Here is a 20,292-nt window from a genome sequence, read left to right as displayed (position 1 = left end):
ATTTAGGTAACAGCGATCACAGGCCAATTGGCTTCAGTATAAATCACACAAATAGGAAACATAAGATGAATACAAAGACACTGAATTTCAAAAGAGCCATCTTCCCTAAACTACAAACCTTGCTAGAAGGCATAAGTTGGGATAAAATCTTAGGAACAAAGAACAAAAGCATATTAAATAGGGGCATTAGCCAATGCATCCCATTGGGTAATAAATTTAAGAGCGATCAAAATTCCTGGATGGCTTAACTCCAATGTAAAAATGCACATAAACGCAAAGGAGAAGGCCTTCAAAAAATACAAGGTTGAGTGATCATCATCAGCATTCAGACCTTATAAGGAATGCAACAAGAAATGAAAGGGTGCAATTAGGACGGCTAAGATAGAACATGAAAGACACATAGCGGAGGAGAGCAAAAAAATCCTAAGAAATTTTTTAAGTATGTAAACAGTAAAAAAGGAAGGACCGACCATATTGGCCCCATAAAGAATGAGGAAGGACATCTGGTTACAAAGGATGGAAAGATGGCATAGGTATTTAATTTATTCTTCTCCTCAGTCTTCACAAGGAAATCAGGGGGCTTCAGTAAACAAAACTGCAGTGTCTATCCTCATGACACATCACAGGAAACACCTCCATGGTTAACAGAGGACAGAATTAAAATAAGACTTGGGAAACTTAACCGCGACCAGATGGCTTGCACCCGAGGAAACTCAGTCAACTAATTGCCAGACCATTGTTCCTAATTTTTACTGACAGTCTACTGACTGGAATGGTACCAGCTGATTGGAGAAAAGCCAATGTAGCACCAATATTTAAAAAGGGCCCAAAATACATCCCTGGGAATTACAGACCAGTTAGCCCAACATCAATAATATGTAAGTTCTTGGAGGGGATGATAAGGGACTATATACAATATTTTAGTAATGAGAACGGTATCATTAGCAGTAATCAGCATGGATTAATGAATCATTCTTGCCAAACCAATCAATTAACCTTCTATGAGGAGGTGAGTTGCCATCTAGATAAAGGAAGGCCCATAGACGTGGTGTATCTGGATTTTGCAAAAGCATTTGACACAGTTCCCCATAAACGTATACTGTACAAAATAAAGTCCGTTGGCATGGACAATAGTACTCGAAATAGTCAGGGGTGGGTAGTGGGGTCCCCCAGGTTTCTGTGCTGGGACCAATCATGTCTAATTTGTTCATAAATGACCTGGCGGAGGGGGGTAAACAGTGCAATCTCTGTATTTGCGGACAATACCAATCTAAGCAGGGCAATAACTTCTCTGCAAGATGTGCAAAAAGATCTGAACAAAATAATGGGGTGGGCAACTACATGGCAAATTGAGGTTTAATGTAGAAAAATTTAAAATAATGCATTTGGGTGGCAAAAATATGAATGCAATCTATACACTGGGGGGAGAACCTCTGGGGCAATCTAGGATGGCAATGCCAAGCTGCTGCTAACAAAGCAAACAGAATATTGGCATGCATTAAAAGGGGGATTAACTCCAGAGATAAAACAATAATTCTCCCAATCTACAAGACTCTGGTCCGGCCGCACCTAGAGTATGCTGTCTAGTTCTGAGCACCAGTCCTCAGGAAGGATGTATTGGAAATGGAGCGAGCACAAAGAAGGGCAACAAAGCTAACAAAAGTTCTGGAGGATATTAGTTAAGAGAAAAGGTTGCGAACACTGAACTTATTCTTTCTGGAGAAGAGACGCTTGAGAGGGAATATGATTTCAATTTACAAATACCATACTGGTGACCCCACAATAGGGATAAAACTTTTTTGCGGGGGAGTTTAACAAGACACCTTAAACTACATAGAGGGTTCTTTGCTGTAAAAGCGGCAAGGATGTGAAATTCCCTTTCACAGGTGGTGGTCTTAGCAGGGGGTATCAATGGTTTCAAGAAATTATTATATAAGCACCTGAACGACCACAACATACAGGGATATACAAGGTAATTCTGACATATAATCACACACATAGGTTGGACTTGATGGACTTTTTTCAACCTCACCTACTATGTAACTATGTAACTATGAATCAGCCGTTCTTGTGAAGCTTCCATACCCTTGGAGAAATGTTTACTCCTGGGGTATAGTTCTTGGAGGGAGTCACTGTTGGCTCTGTGTCTCCTATTTAAAAAAATATTTCATTATAATCACAATATCTCCATAGACCCAGTCTGTCTGGACAGTGGGCCAGATTCTCTAAGAATCTGCGTTGGCGTAGTGTAAGCCATTTACACTACGCCACCGCAACTTACAGGAGCAAGTGCCGTATTCCCCAAACACTTGCTCCGTAATTTGCGGTGGCGTAGTGTAAATGGCCCAGCATATGGCCGCGTAATTCGAAGGGGGCGGCTTGCATTGAAATTAAACTGCGAATGCGCCGGGCTGAAAAATAGCCCAGTGCGCATGCTCCAGCTCACGACGGAAAACGTCAATGACGCCGACGTGTGCGTCATTGACGTAAAGTCGTATTCAAGAACGACTTAGGAAAACGATGTAACCGACGGAAAAAGACGACGCGGACCCGACGCCATACTTAACATGGCATATGGCGGACTGGCGTAAGGTTACCCCTCATATAGCAGGGGTAACCTTACGCTTACGGAAACGACGTAAGCGACGAGTACACGACGCAAATTTGTTCGGGAATCGGCGTATCGGGCTCATTTGCATAGTCAAATGAGACCTGAACGTAAACGCCACCTAGCGGCCGGCGTTGCATTACATCTAAGATCCGACAGTGTAAGTGACTTACACCTGTCGGATCTTGGCCGTATCTATGCGAGAATGATTCTAGGAATCACTCGCATAGATACCCGGGCTCAGAAACAGGGATACAACGGTGTTTCCTGAGATACACCGTCGTAACTCTTCTGAGAATCTGGCCCAGTATGATCACTGATGACTTGGGACCATCTACAGGCAGCTCAACTTTTTAATAAGACACATAATTTGAATCCAACACAATTTTATCTCAAGTAATGGATAGTACAGAGGATTTTTTTCAGTCTTTTAGAAGTGTAAAAAGACAACAGCTTTCATCTTTCAAGCTAAGTCTCTGTGAATAACTAACACTGACTGAACATGGATGAAATAATTATTACTAGACAGGAGGGGAGGAAAGAGGAAGATACCAAATTCACACAGTAAACCCAAAACCGCCACTAGATGTCAGCATACTGTAAAACCGTAATAACCTGATGCAGTTCAATAAAATACATAAAATATACAAGAAGTGGGGAAGGACATTACTCATATTTGCAGTGGCAAAAAAAAATGATATGAAACCCCCTGAAATTAAGTTGATTCCTCCAGTAATTTGCCATAAAATGTGATCTACTCCTCATCTAAGTCACAACAATGGACAAACACAATGGGCCAGATTCACAAACAGCGGCGCAAATTAAGTTACTCAAAACGTATGTCATTTAAGTTACGGCGCCTTAATTTTGTGTCGTAAGTGCTGTATCCACAGCGCATTTGCGCCCCAAATTGCGCAAGCATAACTTAAATCCCGAGGTGTAAGGCGGGGTTATTGCAAGTGGGAAGGAAGTGGGCGTGCTCCATTGTAATGAGCCGTGACCCCATGCAAATGAAGGGCCGGCCGTACTGCGCATGCGCGTACGAATTTGCACCTCACTGGGCATGTGCAGAACTTGGCTCGGCGCAATCAGTGAGATAGGAAAAAGGCCAAGCGTACTTAGTTTGAGAATCGCCCTGTGTATAAATAGCCCCAGACAAACACACTTCCCTTGCAAAAGTACATCCCTGTGTTCCCCTTCCTAGAGCAAGTTGCTTCTGCTCTGTCGTCTGTTGGTGTGTGTTGGTGAGTTTAGTGTTAGTTAAAAGATTTGGAGGAGTAGTAGAGTGTAGTAGTTGTGTGTTTTTTTTTATTGTATTTTCTGTTTGTTTTTTCGGAGTTTGTTTTAGAATTTGTATTAGCTGTCTGCTTGTGTGGTTTGATTTTTGTGTTTGTTTGTTGTGTGAGTATTTTTGTTTGTTTGTTGTGTGAGTATTTGTGTTTGTTTGTTGTGTTTGTTTTTTGTTGTTGCTGAGTGGTGGGTGTTATGGCACCGAAGCGCAGGAAGCTTAATTTTTCTACCACAGAGAAGCAGATACTTGCTCGGGCCATCGCCCAATATGGGCATTATTTGCATGGCCCTGAGAGCCGGAACACCACCCCGGCCAAGAGGAAGGAGATCATCCAGAAAATCACGGATCAGATCAATGCGGCGGGGGGGGAGACAAGGACCCCCAGTGGGATACAAAAGAAGATAAATGATCTTAAGAGCCTGGTCCGTGACAAGATGGCCAAGATCAATGCCCATGCCACGGCACTGGAGGAGGCCCAGCCTGCCCCGTCAGGCTGAGTGAGGAGGAATGGGCAGTGGTCCAGTGTTTCCACCCACAGCAGGTGGTGGGCCTGCCTGGCTATCAATCTGATTCTCCTGTGAGGACAGGTAAGTTTTGGGTTTTTCTATCTGGTGATTAGCATGTGTGGGTGGGGGAAGGGAAGATGTGCCAAGTGTGTGGATCCTCCAACCTGTGATTGTTTTGTGTCCTCCACAGATGGCCAGGGGATTGCTGGGCCATCAGGCCAGGAGGTTGCTGGGCCATCATGCCAGGAGGTTGCTGGGCCATCAGGCCAGGCTGCTGCACCATCCCCTGGACAACAGGCTGCAGAAGAGTCCCAAGAAGGGCAGGAGTCCCCAGGGGAGGGGAGTGGCCACACCTCCCCTCATGAGGAGGTTGAGGGGGAGGAGGATGAGGGGGTGGAGGCTGAGGATGAAGATATGGACATTGCCAGGCAAGTCCTTTTGGCCTCGGATTTGTTGACCCTTGAGGCTACCCCTGAGGCTGGCAGCAGTCAGGCCACCATCATGGGTAGCCCTTCCCACTCCTCCCCCAACAGGCCTCAACCCACAAGGGTCTCTCTCTCCCCTCCTTCCAGGCCACAAGCCTCAGCTGCAGGCAGGATGGCGACCCATGAGACCAGGGGGGTGGACGAGCGTCTGCCGGCCAATCTGCAGAGGGACAATGCCCGGCAGACCCGCAATCTGGGTCAGATCAAACAGACTCTGACGCAGATGGAGGACAGCCTGGGTTCAATAAGGAGTCACTCACTGATGTGGCCACAAACTCCTTGGCGGTCATCACATGCCTTTGTGACCTGCAGACCGCCACAACAGGCGTGGCCCAGGAGGTGAGTGCCCTGACCCAGGCTGTCCAGGACAACACCCGGCCTGTCCAGGCCAATACGGCTGCCCTCAATCTCAGTCTGACCAGGATAGAAGTGGCTTTGGAGGGCAGGCTCACCCACCCCCCCAGGATGATCCTCCTTCCCCTGCTCACCCACCCCCCCAGGATGATCCTCCTTCCCCTGCTCACCCCCCCCAGGAGGCTCCTCTGGTTGACCGTGGCCATGCCCGTGGGCGGCCCAGGCGTAGCTTACGCCTCCGCCGTTAATTTTGCGGGGTACTTTTGATTTTTGATTTTTTTTTTTTATATACTGTACTTATGATTTGTTTAATGTGTGTGAATGATGTATGAATGTGGGGGTGGCATTCCTGATTAAATAACAGTGTCACCCTCAGTTTTGGTGGAGTAGGGATCCCCAGGACCAGGGAGAAGTGATCCCAGGTCCATGTGAATGGTGTATGAATGCACAGTGACATAATTGGAGCCATGGCGTGGCGTTACTGCTCCCAAGTACCATTGGGGGGTACTTGGATCTAATCCAATTAGATGTGCATGTGATGTGTCTGTGCTAGGGACCACAGTGGGTGTGCATTCATGCATTCTCATTGTGCCATGTTTAATGTGTGTGTTTACTGTGCAAAGATGCCTTCTGCGAGGCGTCTTCTGGCTGCTGTTCCCTCAGAAGCGGGGGTACCCTAGGTTAGGGGGGAATGTCTGGTTCGGGGGTCAGGTCATCACGTATGTCAATCTCCAGGCCCCTTCTCACTGCGAAGTTGTGCAGAATGCAACATGCCCCGATGATCTGGCACACAAAGTTTGGGGAATACAACAGGGTACCCCCAGACTTATCCAGGCATTGGAAACGGGACTTCAGGAGGCCAAATGTGCGTTCCACCACTCCACGGGTATGTATGTGTGCAGCATTGTAGTTTTCCTCTCCTGGGGTTTGGGGGTTCCGGTATGGAGTCATAAGATGGGGTCCCAGTGCATATGCAGAGTCACCTGGAAGGGAAAAGACAGGAGGATGTTAGGCATGCATGTGCCCCTCGTGATGTCTGCATCATGGGGGGGGGACAGTCATACCTGACACCCATGTCACTCACCAACCAGCCAGCTGTCCCCATACACGTTCTGTTCCAATTCTCTGGAGATGTTGCTGTGACGGAATATGTAGCTGGCATGGCTGGATCCTGGGAATTTGGCACAGACGTGCCATATGAGGCATTGGGCATCCACTATCACCTGTACATTGATTGAATGCCAATGCTTCCTATTGCGGTACATGTGCTCTGTCTCATGGAGGGGCTGTAGTGCCACATATGTGCAATCAATGGCCCGATGGTGCATGGGAATCCTGCAATTTTGAAAAAATCGGTCATTGTGTTCATTCGCTGGACCTCCTGGGAGGGTTTGATGAATTGATTGGCCATGCGTCTGAGGATTGCAGGGACAACCTGGTGCACACATCTGCTAATGGAGGATTGTGACATCCCAGCCACACCTCCACTTGTGCGCTGAAAAGAGCCAGTGGCCAGGAAATGGAGTGTTACCTTGATCAGTGGCTGCACTGCATGTGAGCGTTGTGTTGGGCTATTGAGGTCATCCTGCAGGATTGTGGTTAATTCCAGGATGGCTTCACGGTTGAATCTGAAGTTGCGATACACCTCAGAAGCAGCCATGCCAAACACATCTAGGCGTCTGCGGTATACCCTCTCCTGTGCCCTCCTCCTCCTCCTCCTCCGTTCCCTCCTCCTTCTTTGCGCCTCTAAAGTCACTAGTGCAGTTATGAGCATGGATGGCCCTGGCATGTTGGCAGACAGATTGTAGTCCGGCAAGTGTGTGTGCTCAGCTCTTCCTTAATGGTGTTGCTTTAGCTGACCTTTACACGGCTGGTGTAAAATTAGGGCTGCTTTTATAAAGTGTAACTTCCCGCCGGGAAACTAACAGAAGCGCACAGGGCGTAATCTACGCCGCACACACTTAATTTTGTGGATCGCCTTATCTCCCTCATTTGCATCTTTGCCTATCAAAACAGCGGCGTGTCTAGCATATTTTGCGTGCGAAGAAGCGCCGGTGTAATTATTTTAGGTAGGACGGAAAAACCTGGATTTCAGGCGTATCTCGTTTTGAGGATCAGGCGCAAAAATACGCGCTGCGCAAATTTCAATTACGCCGCGCATCTCGAGTTAAGTCGGTGCATCTGCTTTGTGAATCTGGCCCAATATGCGTAATCTGATAACACAGAAACAATTCCAATTTCTTGTGTTTTTTTGAACATGCCTATCAAACATTTATAGTGCTGGAGGCTAATTACTTAAAAAAAAAGATAATTGGAGTCAGTAGTTTGGACACCAGAAGCCCAATTATTAAAACTAGTTTGGAGGTGTGGTTTAGATCTACTTTGATCAATAAAAGACAGTCAAACATTTTAAGATTGCTGTTTAAAGGAAGCATAGGCTGATGTGAACCATGCCTTGAAAAAGCAGCTCTCTGAAGATGTACGGTCAAGAGTTAACTACTGCCTAAGGATGGAATGCGGTATAAAGCAATCTCAAAGTGCTTAGTTATCAATCAGTCTACAGCTGGACAAATTGTCTATAAATGGAGACATTTTAGTACTGTGGCTACTCTTCCTAGAAGTAGGCATCCAGCCAAGATGACTACCAAGGCACAACACAGAATCCTCAATGAAGTAAAGAAGAATCCACAAACAACAGCTAAAGACTTGAGGACATCACTGGAAATGGCAAACATCCACGTTCATAAGAATACCATATATACGTTTTTGAACAGGCAGGGGGTTAATAGCAGAATACTAGGGAAGAAGCCCCTGCTCTCCAAAAAAAATACATTGTTGCGTGCCTGAATTTCACCAAAGAGCATCTTGGTAAATGGCAAGGCTACTGGGAAAATGTTTTTTTGGACTGATGAAGCAAAAAGTTGAATTGTTTGGGGAAAAATACTCACCACTATGTATGGCACAAAAAGGGAATGCTTACCAACACATACTCAATACAGCATCCCAGTAGTGAAGTATAGTGGAGGGAACTTCATGATTCGGAATATTATGAACTTGCTGAAAATGATCTTAGCTTGAATAATGAAAATTAATGTAGCCACCATATCTACGGACTGGTAAGCTGCAAGATAATATGTTTTTGTTCTTGGGTCTTGATGTCCAATAAAATGATATGCGGGAAACAATTACCTCAATAACCAGTGCTACTATGTAGTAGGCACATACATGTGTATCCATGTTTTATCCATTCAAATCCTAGGTTGCCGTTAAATATTTCTCACATTTCCTACTCAGAAGCCTGGCCTTGTCCCTGTCAATTCCTAGGTAATGTGTTTGACCAAGCTTTGTAATTTGTGGCCTTACTGAGCACAAGTGGGACCTGTAAAGGAAAACTGGAAGAGACCTGGTCCCTATTTTTCTTACTACAGAGCCTTGACAGGGAAATTTACAGGAAAAAAAAACTGACTGTGCCTTCAGGAGATGCCAACACTATCATGCAGCAATCTGTTCCCTGTTGCTGGACGGTACACATGCTCACTTTATGGTAATTGCTCAAAAATGACCACTCATTAAATTGTGTTCACTTTCTAAAAGGTAAACTTTTGCTTCTATTTATCAGTGTGACACTAAGGGTAATATAGTGCATTGCATGTATTTCTCATTCATAATAAGTACTGTATATACTCGAGTATAAGCCGAGTTTTTCAGCACATTTTTTGGTGCTGATAATGCCCCTCTCGGCTTATACTCGAGTCACCTTTTAGCGCCTGATCTTCCGTAGGTCCCCTGAACCCCAAACTTGGCACACTTATAGCCCCATTCTCTACGAGTGTGCAAAGTTTGTTGTCCGGGGGACCTACAGCTGGGGAGCACCGATTTTTCAAAGTTGGGCACCCCTTCCATAGAACCCATGTTACATGGTAATTTCTCCGGTAACTTTGGGGACCCGGTACTGGACCCCCTGGACCCGAAACCTGGCACCCATGTAGCCCCTGTTCTCCTCTACAAGTGTGTAAAGTTTTCTGTCTGGGGGACCTACTGCCAGGGAGCACCAATTTTTCATAACCGGACACCCCTTCTATATATTCCCATGTTAAACGTAAGTCTAGGCATGGACACAGTGAGGCATGGGCACAGTGAGGCATGGGCACAGTGAGGCATAGACACATTGAGGCATAGGCATGGTGAGGCATGGGCACAGTGAGGCATGCAGATGGACACCCTAGTCTTATACTCGAGTCAATACGTTTTCCAAGTTTTTTGTGGTAAAATTAGGTGCCTCGGCTTATATTCGGGTCGGCTTATACTCGAGTATATACGGTAATCAAATACATTTCTTGCACGATACAGATGACCAGTATTACAGAAAATAGTTTTGTGCTACATCCAGGCCCTTTTAGCATTACATCTGAATGTATTTTTCTGCATAACCATTTTGTATGCTGATTTTTGCCTTTATTCTATAATCCTATAGGCAGATGCAGATTATCTGTTTAATGTGGTACTCGTTTTCCTAAACACTGCAAATATAAAAAATACTGATTATTTGTCTAGGAATAATTTATGTACTGTAACCTGAGGTCTGTAGCATTTCAGAAAAAGAACAGCTTTATACATTTAATGCAGACACTGCTTCCCTTGTTTGTACTTTTCTTTTTTATAAATACCTTTTCTCTTATTCTTGTCTAAGTATTCAGTTTTTTTTTGTCTATGCAGGAATAATGTAGTCTGTACTATCTGCAGATTCCTGGGATATCACCGCTATGAATCCCTGGACCCTTCAGGCAATTCCAAGAGTACTAGATATGCAGGCGCCTGCCAATCCTTCACATGCACACCCAGTGCTCTACCCATGGAATTGTGGTATTTACAGCTTTCTTATACCATGGCAACGTGTAAACAATATGATTCTTGGGTATGCAGGCATGGGATCTCCCAGGGTATCATCCTGCAGGCAGCAAAAAATACTAGGAGTAAGGGTACAGATGATTTTTTTCTCCCTTTACTTCCTAGTAAATGCACCAATAAAATGTTGTACAATACAAATGAAAAAATAGATATTTACAGTTCAATATAGGTTGTCATTTTTATGGATACTTTAGAACTTTTTCACCCCTACTGCAAACTGCAAATAAGGCCCCCTTTTGGATTCTCTGCCCTTACTGAAAATAGCCACCAGGATATAATTACTAAATATGAAAACTCAACAGCCTGCATTTTTAACAGTAAATATCTGTTTTTACATTGGCATTTTACAACATTTTTATTGGTGCCTTTCTTTTACTGTTTACAATTCGGGTATAGGTCCTTTTAAAGTGTTGATACTTCAGCAGTGACTAGTCAAATACCTACTTAATCTAACCTTTGGTATGTAAAGTCAGTAGTTTATGTCACTCTGAACTGTAATACAACCTGTAGCTTTCTCTTGCATGTCTTCCTATAATCAGCATTGTACAGTACCTCACAATCATGGAACCAGAAGTGCACATTTGATGCTCACGCCTATTTAATGCAACGTACGTACGGGCAAAATATCCGACTGTGTGTATGCTCCATCGGACATTTGCTGTCGGAACTTCCGAAATCAAATGTTTGAGAGCTGGTTCTTAAATTTTCCGACAACAAAAGTTCTTGTCGGAAATTTCCGATGAAATTCCGATGTGTAGCCAATTCTGATGCACGAAAATCCACACATCCTCGGAATCAAGCAGAAGAGCCGCACTGGCTATTGAACTTCATTTTTCTTGGCTCGTCGTACGTGTTGTACCTCACTGCGTTCTTGACGTTCGGAATTTCCGACAACATTTGTGTGACTGTGTGCATGCAAGACAAGTTTGAGCCAACATCCGTCGGAAAAATATCCAGTTTTGTTGTCGGAATGTCCAGTCGTGTCTATGTGGCATAAGGGTGCACTCATATTGGGACCATTTAAACTGAACTGCGCCTGAGATTAATTAAACTCCCTTGCCACTCCCTTGTTGGTCTGAACTTACTTACACTGGACTATAGTGTCCCCGGCAACAACCAGGACCCCCTCTTCCAAGTCACAGTACACTTACTGGTTAAAAGTGTCAGTGTGAGTGCAACACAAGGAATGCTGAGGAATACCTAGGGCTTCCTAAAGCCTGTCTAAGCTAGCCTTTAGAAGAAAGTTGATTTCCTTGTCAAAGTATTTTATTGATTGAAAAAGAAAGTATGTTACAATACAGTTGTAATCAATATTACAATGAGCCATACGTGTTTAACAAAAATGGTAAAACTCTAAGGTCCATCAGTAAACTACCGATAGGTAGATTAATTAACTACTATAGAAAAGGCACATTAGTTAATAAAAGGTAAGATAACTGACTTTGGTAAAAATTCTGCTAACGTAAGAGGTAATAGCTTGGACTAGAACTATTAAAACTGTTAAGTAGAATAATACTTTATTACTATTCAGAAGAAAAAGAAAAAATGGAAAAAGGAAAAAAAAGAACCAAAAAGAAAAAAAAGGGACACACAGAAGAAGAGAGCCACAAGGAAGAGTAGGAAAGAGAAGTAGGAGAGATAGAAAAGAAAGTGCAGGAGTTCACTGGATTGGCACAGGTAACATGGCTTTTGTCTGAGGATGTAAAAATAACATTATGATCTTCACAGTAAAGAGTAGGGTAAAGCCCTGTACACACAATCGGATATCTGATGAAATCTAATCCGATGGATTTTTTCATCGGATATCCGATGAAGCTGACTTTCATCGGTCTTGCCTACACACCATCAGTCAAAAATCTGACCGTGCCAAAACGCGGTGACATAAAACACTACGACGTGCTGAGAAAAATTAAGTTCAATGTTTTCGAGCATGCGTCGACTTGATTCTGAGCATGCATGGATTTTTGACTGATGGACTTCCACACAGACAATCGTTTTTTTCTATCGGTTTTTTATCCATAGGAAAAATTTAAAACAAAATATTTTTTTCACCGATGGGGCCCACACACGATTGGTTTGTCCGACGAAAACAGTCCATCGGTCTGTTTTCATCAGACAAACCGATTGTGTGTACAGAGCTTAACAGCTAGGTTCTAAGGCCCCGTACAGACGACCGAACATGTCTGCTGAAACTGGTCCGCGGACCAGTTACAGCAGACATGTTCGGTCGTGTGTAGGCCCGAGCGGACAGGATTCCAGCATACATTTGCCCGTCGGGCCTTTTTCCAGCGGGCAAATATTTCTGGACTTGTTTTAAAACAGCCCGCTGAAATCCTGTCTGCTCGGACATGTTCGGTCGTCTGTACAGACCTACCGTACATGTCCGAGCGCCCGCCATCCCTCGCATGCGTCGAATGACTTTGACGCATGCGTGGAAGCATTGAACTGGCAGGGCCGCCCACGTCGCCACGTCATCGTAATTTTTTACTAAAATTTGAAAGGATACAAAGCATAACCTTAATATACTCCCTCAAGAACTGGTTTTGGCCAGCTTAGTAGATTGTTTAAAAAAAGGCCTGGATTCTTTCCTAAATGCACATAATATAACTGGATACTAATATTTATAGCTAAAGTGGATCCAGGGAATATCCAATTGCCTCTTGGGGAATCAGGAAGGAATTTTTTCCCCTGCTGGAGCAAATTGGACCATGCTTTATTGGAAGATTTTTTTGCATTACTCTGGATCAACTGTGGGTGTAGGATAGTGTATATGGATTTGTTTTTGTGTGTGTGGGGGAGGGGGGTTATTCTATGTTGGTTTAACAGGGTGGACTAGTGTCTGTTTTATCAACCAGCTGAATGAGATAACTATGTAACTTTATGCACATATATATATGTGAGATTGGCATATCATAGTAGGCAGGGCCGCCATCAGGAATTATGGGGCCCCGTACACAGCTTCAGGCATGGGCCTGGGGGGGGTGCAGCCGCGAAATGAGAAGAATTGAGAAAGAAGAAAAAAAGAAAAATATATAAAAAAAAGGTGGGTAGCCATCCGGGACCTCTGGGCCCTTTAATAAAAAAAAAAAAAACCTCTGGGTCCTTTTTAATAAAAAATAAATAAAAACAAATATATAAAAATAAACATTTATAAAAAAATATATAAAAAAAAGGGGAGTTTCCATCCAGGGCCCTGGGGACCTCTGGGCCCTTTAAAAAAAAAAAAATATATATATATATATATATATATATATATATATATATATATATATATATATATATATATATATATATATATAAAAACAAAAATCAAAAATAAACGTTTCTAAAAAAAAAAAAGGGGGCCTGCCATCTGGGTTTTTTTTTTTTTTTTAAAGGGGGTTGCCATCCGGGCCCCTTACAGGTGTACTGCCTGTACCCCCCTGATGGCGGGCCCTGATAGTAGGTAAGGTTGAATAAAGACAATACTCTATATCAGTGAGTTCCAAAACAGTGTCCATCAAACATCAAATAAAAGATAAGTAACTGGACGCAGAACAATAGATAAACCACAATACATGTTTGTACTACAGTACAGTTTGTATTACAATAATAGTTTGGCAATATACACAAAAACATATTCTAAGCACCAGTAACTTAGTAAGGAGCGCTCATAGATTTGATAAGAATGTTGGGCCTGTTATGCAGAAAACAAAGAACTATTTAAGCAGAGGCCTTCACAGTAGGAGAGCTGAAGAGAATAGGAGGAGAAAAAGTGTAGAAAAAGAAGAGCAATGGGAAGAGCGGAAAGGAAGTCAGGGACACTCCAGAATCCAGAATCCTGGGACCTCAGTGCCTATAACTGTGCATAACTAGTAGTAGGCATAGGTATATTGAATCCATGGAGTCCATGTTTTAAAAAAAAATATTGTGCGTGTCTATAAGAATGCTGGTGAGCCTTTCAGGAAGAAAGTTGATTTCAATGTCAAATCCACTCCAAGCTCTTATGATGCCTCTAAAACTTTCCTGCAAAGTTAGAGCCCATTTTCAAACTTTTGCAAATAGGAAAGATATGTAAAAAAAAATTGAAATTTATTTTCCGAACTGTTGTGTCCAGAGTTTGTATCTGAATGTATTATACTGGCAAGCTTGCAGGACGAGTTATAATTGTACATTTCATTGCACCTAAAGTAACCCATATTGTCACGTCACATGTCCCGTTACTTTACTGTAGCCTTTTGCCCTATAGCTTTAGTAAATAATCGCCTTGCATCTGTTCAGTATATAGGGAACGAGCGCACCCACTGCAAAACAATGGTTCAAAATTCTTTGTATTATTTAATAAGATTAGAGAGCTTATGTAATTTAACTTTCTGTTTTTATGTTGCATCAAATTAAATAGGTCAGATCTAAAGTTACAAGACATGCAGGGGAGGAGGAGGAACAAAGTTGTTGCTTTCATAGAACAAATTAATGAGAGCAACAGACTTAGGATCAGTCTTACAAGCCAACATAAGCTTAGCCAGAAATAGTATGCATTAATTCTATATCTCCTCATGTAATCCTTCTTCCCGTCTCCAAACACATCTTTACAAATTGTGAGTTGTGTCTTTTGTTTCTGTTGCTTTTTCAAGTTTTAACTGTTATACTAATGACCATATACTATATGCATATGTAATAATTAAATGCTACAATGAGTGGTATATAACAGCTTATAACATTCTCATATTGCATTTTGTATTATATTTATATTATATGTAATATATTATAATTATATTATATTATATTACATTGTCACAGAGTAGATTATTCAGTACCCTCCAATAAATCTTGTTATTAATAACTACTATAGGATCAAAACTAGGATTAAACCGTAAATGCACAATTGTCTTCATTTTGAGTTTGTTTGCTCCATTATCCTTAAGTATATGTAAAGCCAAATTTTAATTTTAATTTTGGATAAAATGTATAATGGTTAGAAACCCCCTACTTGTATTGCCGGGTGTATACCTCCTGGGGACATTTATCATCTCTATTTGTCCTAGTGGCCATTGTTTTCAATATACAGGGTGGGCCATTTATATGGATACACCTTAATAAAATGGGAATGGTTGGTGATATTAACTTCCTGTTTGTGGCACATTAGTATATGTGAGGGGGGAAACTTTTCAAGGTGGGTGGTGACCATGGCGGCCATTTTGAAGACGGCCATTTTGAATCCAACTTTTGTTTTTTCAATAGGAAGAGGGTCGTGTGACACATCAAACTTATTGGGAATTTCACAAGAAAAACAATGGTGTGCTTGGTTTTAACATAACTTTATTATTTCGTGAGTTATTTACAAGTTTCTGACCACTTATAAAATGTGTTCAATGTGCTCTCCAGTGACATGCAGCGAGTGCTACGCTGTGGGCTCTTGCTGAATGAAGCTAGGACAGCCACTGATGTTTCTTCATTAGACCCCTTTCACACTGGATACGCCTATAGCGGAGCGTTAAAATCGCGGTAAAATAGCAGAGTTTTACCATGATTTTAATGCTCCGCTATAAATGGCCCACCCTGTAGAAAGTGATGATAAATTCTCTGTATACAAGGATATATCCCCTCGCTTTGGAGAGATCTTCCCTTATTAATTATTGTTTCTCTTAGGCCCCGTACTCACGACCAAACATGTCTGCTGAAACTGGTCCGCAGGCCAGTTTCAGCAGACATGTTTGGTCGTGTGTGGGCGCGAGCGGGCCGAATTCCAGCAAACATTTGCCCGCCGGGCCTTTTCCCAGCAGACAAATATTCCTGGACTTGTTTTAAAACAGTCCGCTGGAATTCTGCCCGCTCGGACATGTACGGTCGTCAGTACAGACCTACCGTACATGTCCAGGCGCCCGCCGTCCCTCGCATGCGTCGAATGACTTTGACGCATGCGTGGAAGCATTTTAAAGGCGGGCCGCCCACATCGCCGCGTCATTGTCGCGGCGACACCGCGTCATCGACGCGGCGACACCGCGGACACGCCCCGCGTATTGTTTACGCGCGGACTTCTGTACGATGGTGTGTACAACCATCGTATAGAAGCCCTCTGGCAGACATGTATGGTGAAAACGGTCCGACGGACCGCTTTCACCATACATGTTTGGTCGTGAGTACCCGGCCTTAGACAGGATGTGAAGGGAAATCTCCCCAATGGGGCTCAGAGCAAGCTTTACCACTCCCCTATTGAAAACTTAAAAAAAGTTTTGGATTTACATACACTTTATACATATTAGAACAATATTGTTTTTTGTATCAAACATGATACAGGAGCCAGCTTATGGCCAGTAACACTATTGGGTGTATGTAAACATGATCGCACATTTGCTCTCTGCAAATAGGGCAAAGCATGACTATTATTAGACTACTTCCTGTACTGGTTGAATTTTTATTCTCAAGAATTTAAAATGGAAAATATTGCATTTCGCCACTAGATGGTGATAAGTATCTTGGAAAGTCTTATGGTACTCAGCGCAATCTAATGGGCAAATGTGGTATTTCTATTTTAAATCAATGAAAAACAATCAACATTGGATATTCAACATTGAAAAAGCTTCAACTAGCACAGGAAATGGACTAAAAACATTTGTCGCATTTGCACAGAATGCACATGCACTTTTACTTGGCGAATTGTTATTCCAATTATAAATACACCCCGAGCAATCCTTTGACAGGTGCAAAGGTGCTGCCTGCCCAAAGTTGATATTTTTTACAGTACAGACCAAAAGTTTGGACACACCTTCTCATTCAAAGAGTTTTCTTTATTTTCATGACTATGAAAATTGTAGATTCACACTGAAGGCATCAAAACTATGAATTAACACATGTGGAATTATACATAACAAAAAAGTGTGAAACAACTGAAAATATATTTCATATTCTAGGTTCTTCAAAGTAGCCACCTTTTGCTTTGATTACTGCTTGGCACACTCTTGGCATTCGCTTGATGAGCTTCAAGAGGTAGTCACCTGGTGAAGCACCCCATCACTCTCCTTCTTGGTCAAATAGCCCTTACACAGCCTGGAGGTGTGTTTGGGGTCATTGTCCTGTTGAAAAATAAATGATGGTCCAACAAAACGCAAACCGGATGGAATAGCATGCCTCTGCAAGATGCTGTGGTAGCCATGCTGGTTCAGTATGCCTTCAATTTTGAATAAATCCCCAACAGTGTCACCAGCAAAGCACCCCCACACCATCACACCTCCTCCTCCATGCTTCACGGTGGGAACCAGGCATGTAGAGTCCATCCGTTCACCTTTTCTGCGTCGCACAAAGACACGGGGGTTGGAACCAAAGATCTCAAGTTTGGACTCATCAGACCAAAGCACAGATTTCCACTGGTCTAATGTCCATCCCTTGTGTTCTTTAGCCCAAACAAGTCTCTTCTGCTTGTTGCCTTTCTTTAGCAGTGGTTTCCTAGCAGATATTCTACCATGAAGGCCTGATTCACACAGTCTCCTCTTATCAGTTCTAGAGATGTGTCTGCTGCAAAAGGTGGCTACTTTGAAGAACCTAGAATATGAAATATATTTTCAGTTGTTTCACAATTTTTTGTTATGTATAATTCCACATGTGTTAATTCATAGTTTTGATGCCTTCAGTGTGAATCTACAATTTTCATAGTCATGAAAATAAAGAAAACTCTTTGAATGAGAAGGTGTGTCCAAACTTTTGGTCTGTACTGTATCTCTGTAGATGCTGTTAGGTTAAATCCCTCATAGATGTGTCTGATGCTACCATAAAAAGTATTACTTCTTATCTAAAATATGTGTATGAATTAAACAGCTAATGCTCCAGTTAATAAAAATGTGTCTGTTTTCTTATACAGGTCCAAAATAACTCTATTTATCATGACAAATAACATTCATAACCTTTCCACTCATTCCTGCCAGGGAGAATTGAACTTAATGTACATTGAGAAGACTATTCCTGGCAGTTATTCATTGTCAAAAAGTTCTTCAGGATTGCCCTGTATTAGCCTTGAAGGCTCACAGACAAAACCAGAGATGCATAAAAGCCTTAACAGCATTCGTTGTGTGCCCAAGTGTAATGAGAACAGCATTCAGCATTCACACAGCTCCAACTTGTTGTCTACCCAAGACACAGCAGTTGATCAGTGTTCTATGAAAACAAGCTGCAATCATCTTTCTGTAGACAAAGCAGAGGAGAAGATGCAGCATAAGAATCACTACCTTTCTGCAGACTCCTCTCTAGCTGCCACAGAGCCTGAGATCACACGCAGCTTTGTCAGATACAACGTTTCTGAAAATATTTCTCTTCTAGGGCGCTCAGAAATGTCAATGTATGAAGCTGAAAGCCTTGAAAAGCTGGACACCCCAAACACGATTGTCCAAAAGAGCTATTCAGATTACTGCTGTGGCCGTAGAAGTTCAGTGCCTCATTCTGTCAATGAAATCAGTGCCACATATTCAAATCTATCCTCATCTGGCAGTATCTCTGGTTCTGGCAGCGAAAGGACTTGTAATCTCAGTAACGTAACGCAAGACTCTGGAATAGTTCACTCTTTATCAAATTTTCAGAACAACCTAACTGATGCCACTTCTCCTGATAGAGATCACAACATTCCACTGTGCCATTTGGACAGCAGTTCCATTCAGCACAATATAACAGTTTATGCCGTGCCAGGGACATATCAGCATGGCATTTTAGGACCAAGGAACTCTGGGAATGGTTTTCCAAATAATGGACACATATACAGTCAGTCACACTACAATATACCTGGGGTAAAGTCTTGTGATAATATATCTGAAACTAAACTCCATCCCCAAGCTATGATTTTTCACAACAGTTGTTCAGTGCATTGCTGCAGGAGCCATGAACCTATGATAAAAGCAGATGACACTGTTGCTGCATATTGCCACTCTCTGCCCATACCATCTGTTCAACTTTCAACTGGACTAGGACATTCAGTTGGTGATCCAAGCTCACTGAATACGCAGTCGCAATTGTGTTCCCATTTGACACTTTCTGATAAGTTGGCCTTTCCAAAACTAGTGTCATCGGTCAGTGAATCTGGACTTGATGCTAAAAAGCTAATAAGATGTGGACAACTTACATTTCCGCAAGCTCTTGTCTCAATTGAAGAGCTGCATCTAAATAGTTCAGTAAAGGGGGACAATGAATTTCTCCTTAAAACCATGGACAATTCACAAGATGGCTTGGAATTTAATTTGGGTGCAAAGATGAAAGATAACTGGACAATGACGTCTATGAATTATTTATCACCAGAGCAAAGACTCCCACTTAGCTGCAAAGATGCTGAAGTACAAACTATTATTATTATGGAAAATAAATCAGTGTCAACTATTCCTTGCCTTCAAACCACTGGACATTCCCACTTACATCCTGAGGTTGGACTAGGGTTTAACCTGCAATGTCCACAGACCCCTGTACGGGAGGTACGGTGGGATAATGAAGGAATGACATGGGAAGTCTATGGAGCTGCAGTAGACCCTGAAGTCCTAGGCTTAGCCATTCAGAAGCATTTAGAGATCCAAATTGAACAGCATATGCAGCCTTCTGAACGGTCAGGTGAAATCGAACAGCCTGCTAAAGAGAAGAGTAAATCATTTAGAACTGTAATTCGTTCTCTAAGACAATCTAACTGTTGTGTGAGGACAAACTCAACATCTGAGTGATAACTAAAAGCCTACATAGCCATTGTTAACTGTGTGATGTCACTACAAAATGTTACACAAATATACATTTATTACACAATGGCCCAGATTCAGAGAGCAATTGCGTCTGCGTAACCATAGTTACGCAGCGCAATTGCTTACTTGCGCCGGCGTATCGAATGCTCCTGATTCAGGAACCTCGATACGCCAACTGCAGCCTGAGATATGACTGGCATAAGGCTCTTATGCCGTCATATCTTAGGCTGCATTCTTACGCAGGCCGCTAGGTGGCGTTCCCGTAGTGGTCAGCGTAGATTATGCAAATTGCATACTAACGCCGATTCACAACCGTACGCGCGCCCTGCGTACGCAGTTTACTTAGTTTGCGTACGTCGGTTTTTGCGTAAGGCTGCTCCTGCTAATAGCAGGGGCAGCCAATGCTACGTATACCCGTCGTTCCCGCGTCGCAAAGTTTAAATTTTACGTCGTTTGCGTA

The 20,292-nt window shown here is 42.7% G+C and overlaps 1 protein-coding gene across 1 annotated transcript in view; it reads left to right on the top strand.

Annotated features, from left to right (window-relative positions):
- GPRIN2 (G protein regulated inducer of neurite outgrowth 2) overlaps positions 1-19,896 on the top strand; it is a 74,780-nt gene extending 54,884 nt beyond the window's left edge. The window contains exon 3 of the mRNA XM_040320746.1: positions 17,987-19,896. Coding sequence (XP_040176680.1) covers positions 18,009-19,817 — 1,809 coding nt within the window. The 5' untranslated portion in view covers positions 17,987-18,008 and the 3' untranslated portion in view covers positions 19,818-19,896. The remainder of the gene's footprint in view (positions 1-17,986) is intronic.
- Positions 19,897-20,292: the final 396 nt, after the last annotated feature.

The sequence above is a fragment of the Rana temporaria genome, chromosome 8 (genome assembly GCF_905171775.1).
Source record: "Rana temporaria chromosome 8, aRanTem1.1, whole genome shotgun sequence".
Taxonomy (NCBI): Eukaryota; Metazoa; Chordata; class Amphibia; order Anura; family Ranidae; genus Rana; species Rana temporaria.
Note: the sequence above shows the minus strand (reverse complement) of the source record. Positions and strands in the feature narration are given on the sequence as shown.